The 4,683-nt window shown below is 30.6% G+C and overlaps 1 protein-coding gene across 3 annotated transcripts in view; it reads left to right on the forward strand.

Annotated features, from left to right (window-relative positions):
* The window catches only part of LOC119834691, a 9,866-nt gene extending 6,986 nt beyond the window's left edge, over positions 1 to 2,880 (forward strand). For all 3 annotated transcript variants that reach the window (XR_005288014.1, XM_038359140.1, XM_038359139.1), the window contains exon 4: positions 2,632 to 2,880. Coding sequence is in view for 2 of the 3 variants with exons in the window: in XM_038359140.1 (XP_038215068.1) it covers positions 2,632 to 2,809 (178 nt within the window). In the remaining variant the exon portion in view is untranslated. The remainder of the gene's footprint in view (positions 1 to 2,631) is intronic.
* Positions 2,881 to 4,683: the final 1,803 nt, after the last annotated feature.

The following is a 4,683-nucleotide window of genomic DNA, read 5'->3' on the forward strand; positions in this document are numbered from 1 at the left end:
CATATCCTCTTCCTTACCCTTCCCAGTCCTTTCCTTTATTCCTCTCTTCAATCCTTTCCTAATCCCGTTCCAACTTGCTGTCGGCAATCGATTTGAATAGGCGTAAGATCTGCATTGGACCTTAAGCCTTTCCAATTGTTCATGGGCGGTGGTAGCGCTTACCATCAGGCGACCCACCAGCTCCATTGTCGACGATGACATAAAAAAAATACAAATTACGTAAAGTATATGCTAGTATGTTGTCTATAGATCTTTAAATTTCATGAAAGAAATGAAATGAAATTCTTCATTGCTTATAAATAGAAAACCAGAACATAACTTTAAAAGCAAGCAAAAGGCGGCCTTATCGCTAGGTAGCGATCTCTACCAGGCAACCCTTAAAGTAGTAGGAAAAAAAACATGAATGAAAAGGAAAACTCTGTCTTAACTGTTTACGAGCAGCCTACTCACATTTATTTTTCAATACACTTTCATTTCTTTCCTTTGTAGTGCTATTTGAAGTCAAAGATTAAATTGCTCATGTTGTGATTTCGGTTTTGAATGATGTTTTTGCGAAGGAAAGAAATAAAAATTATTTGTATCAATTCTTTAACATTATATAAAAATACAAAGACGACAATCTTAATACTATATTAAAAACTCCGCAGATGATGATACACTTTAATAATATTGCAGCTTATTGAAAATGTATGAAATAATACCTTTCAACGAGGAATCGGAAACGGCTCCGACGATTTTCTAGAAATTTATTAGATGGAGGGTGTCGACAGTTATAAATTGATCTATCTAGGATTTAATGAAATTCACGGTTAGTAACGTTATATCACTAAACAATTTTAATCGAGAAATAATTTGAAAAGACGGCACTTGCAAACATTTAATGTTTTATAAGAACAAGAAAAAAACATATTTCTTCATTTTGCTTATATGACCAAAGGAAATATTGTATTTTATTTGTATCGTATATTTTAAGAGAAAATAAATAAACCAACGATTATGTGGGACGTCATAGACACGGTAGAATAACAATTAGCCTGCGCCAAATTTTGAGGAGATACAAAATAGTTGTGACGTCTATATTTTATACCTTTAAACGAGCAATTCTTATATATATATATATTGGAATCTCGGAATCGGCTCCAACGATTTTCATGAAATATAGTATATAGGGTTTCGGGGGCGATAAATCGATCTAGCTAGGAAATTTTTAGAAAATGTCATATTCGTGTTTTATTCGTGTTTTTTTTTCCCTGACATCTATTGGTGAATAATAATACTGTTTTGCTTCGTAGATAGCTGGACAACTGAAATAACACATAGGCACTTTTTATACCGATATTCCTACGGGATACGGACTTACGCGGTTTCAACCGCGGGTCACAGCTAGTTACTATTACATTACAGTAATGTCATTTTAGTGAATAATTAATTATTCAAATCTATGATATAAATAAGCAAATCAAATATACTCGAAAAGACTTTGGACGAACAGTATTTAGAAAGCTTGGTTTGGGATTACTGAAGTGACAAATTTATTTGATATATTTTTAATGTTTTGTAATCAACTGTCAAGGTTTTTATGCTAGTTGTGCTAGTTTAGGTCAATAATAGTTGTATTCCGTAGTAATGACACTTAGGACTTTGATTAAGAATGACATAATTATCAAACTCTAAAAGATGAATGAAAACCTTAACATGTTAAGCGTAAAATATAGGTTTTGCAATTATTGATTAAAAAAAAATTTTTAAATGTTGTCAATTTTCCATTTTAACATATTGAATACATTGATGTAATGAAATGGATATTGAATCTTCATTGTTTCATTACAGTTTCCATATAAAGTTAAAACTAAATCTAAATTCAAAATAAAATATATTTAACAATCTATGGTACACACCTCAAGAGAACAATAAAGAATATTGATAAAAACGGTTCAAGTTCCATAAGCCTCCTTGATTTATATAATTAAAACCGCTTCGAACATATTTCAGTCTTATTAAAGTATGACAAACGTTCCTTAGAAAATTTTATTGAGCTTACAAACTCATGCAATTAACGACATCGAGTTAACCTACATTTTTCAAACTCCAGTTTCTCGAATGAAATCTTAGACAACTATAAAACCATATAATTTGTTACTTTCTGGAGGAATTTCCAAAGATCAGGGTTCTTTCTGAGTAATAATTAATATTCCAAAGTTTGTTTGAAGACCATCCAAGTGATCCATATTCTAGTGGAAAAATTATATTTAATTGAGAATGTGTTCTAGGTAAATTACAACAGGCTTATTTAAGTACTGAGAAATGCAGAAAAGCTTTAGTTATTTCAATCTACATTATCCCTGTAGTAGAGTAGATGCTTTATGCTTTTAACACCATATTTTTACAGAACACAAAGAAAGGTCAGTAATTTTATCAATTTATATATGGCCACAAACATAAATATATATATAGCTTAACATCATGTTTATAATTATAAAAGAAATGATAAAGAATCAGACACATTTTTTCAACCATAAAGTACGAGTAGACCATTCAAACTAAATTTTGACGTATTAAAAAATCCATTCATCTAGGGAATATTATGATAAGCTGTACGTTAAAGATTTAAAGTTAGTTTTAAATTTTCAGACTTGAACCAAAAGAGGAAGACGTAGCTGCGTTGGACATTTTCAAGAACGCTTACCACGATGGAAAGCTGGCGGGCGAAACAAAAAAGGCGGATCGGTGCAGAACTAAATATCCTATGTGCCCGTTTAAGATCGAATTTTTGTATGAAGTTATCCAATATTTAGTACAGTTTCATTAGATCCTTTTAGTTAATAAAAAGATGCCAAATATCTCTGCCATAAAGTTGATAATGAAATGTTAATATTTTCACAAAGCAAGTTTATATTGATTTGATTTTTGTATTTATAACAAGAGATGTGTTTTTTTGTTGATATTGTGTGATAATTTTGTTGTTTAACCGTCAAAAAGTGAAATAACTTTTATTTATGAATAAAAGTTGGGCTGTTGTTCAAATCGTGATTAAATTTTCATGACATGAAAAACTTGATATAATTCGAAGATTCTAACTTTATAAATCAGCGAGAAGAAAATAGAAATGTATTGTTAGTTGGAATTATATTAAAGAAAACTGAACTAATTAAAGTAATTAAAGTTCAGTTTTCTTTAATATAATTCCAACTCACAATACATTTCTATTTTCTTCTCGCTGTAAGTATATATACATATAAGTATATACACCTAGTGACAGACAGATGGGGACAGTAAAGGGTCCCGTTTTTACCCTTCGGCTACGGAAACCTAGAAATTAAGTGATCGCATTAAAGTTTTATCACAATTTCTCCCTTATCTGATTATAACTACAAAGGTGTCACATCATATCATCCTGAACCAACTGTGAGTTCAAAGAAGCTACACATAGTTTAACAAAGGGTTACAAAGAAATAATGACATAAATTAAGAATTCGTTTTTCACCGTCATAATTTATATACGTACATATTTATATGCGGCTAGTATACGATTTATATCGATAAACTGTTTTTCAAAAGCCCGTGATCATAATATATAGTATATTATTACAATAGAGTACATATACATTTACTTAGCTATTAAGGCTATAATTACATTATATTATGTGTCACCTTTTTACCATAAGAATACAAATAAGATAAAAACATCTTCATCTTATTTAAAACGAAATCCAAAGACTAAACGTTCATATTTAATAACCTTTTATCTGGGTTTAACATAACATTTCTTCTTTCTTATAGATTAAAATGTATAGGAACTTACTGAATCTCTCCTTTATAACATGAACCAACCATTCAAAGTTTTGTGGTATGATAAATGACGTTGGACATGAAACTAATGATTCAAATGTATGACCTAGTTTATGATATCATATTTTAACAGTATGGTATAAATTTAATTTCGAATAAAACGCCATCAAAAGGGAATGCTAAAAAATTGGTTATTACAAGCACCCAATTCGTATTCCACCAGCTTCTATCCTAGACGTCCTGCAGCTAGACTAAATTGTCGTAAACGTTGATGCTTGTCAGCCATTTTGCAGCACATAAAAGTAACATCGGATTGCGAATGAAAAGTTCAGTGTGAAATTCTAATTTGCATCCAAGTAAAATTTAAATTTTGTAAAACCAATTCTATTTAAGAACATATACATATCTCCTACACACCTACATACATAACTTTGATAGTAAAAGAGTGTTCTTTCTTTGTATTTCTCTCTCGTCGCAACAGGGTTAGTTTATGGTGTAGCTTTTAATAGAATTAGTATGGACTAGAGAGGTATGTAGGTAACTTTTACCGTAAAACATCTCATTCGTTCAAGAATTTTCTTTGACCACATGTAGAGACACGTGCACGCAAGCTAATAGATTGTATCTTAACTGGCCTGTTATGAACCATGTTGCTAACCTTTATATTTTAAGCTCTCCTTATTACAAAGTTTGACGGTTCGTTATATATCTACCTTCCTTCTTTCTTCTTCCTTCAAGCTTATAGTATAAAAAATTAAAAATCAACCCACAAACTTGCTCCAGGCGTAGATGTCTTTAATATGTTTCTATCGTATGAATGCCGCGTTAAGTATAAACAGTATATAGCATTATGTTATCTATGGTATAAACTAACTTCCTACAAAATTTTGCCTT

This window comes from Zerene cesonia, chromosome 19 (genome assembly GCF_012273895.1).
Source record: "Zerene cesonia ecotype Mississippi chromosome 19, Zerene_cesonia_1.1, whole genome shotgun sequence".
Taxonomy (NCBI): domain Eukaryota; kingdom Metazoa; phylum Arthropoda; class Insecta; order Lepidoptera; family Pieridae; genus Zerene; species Zerene cesonia.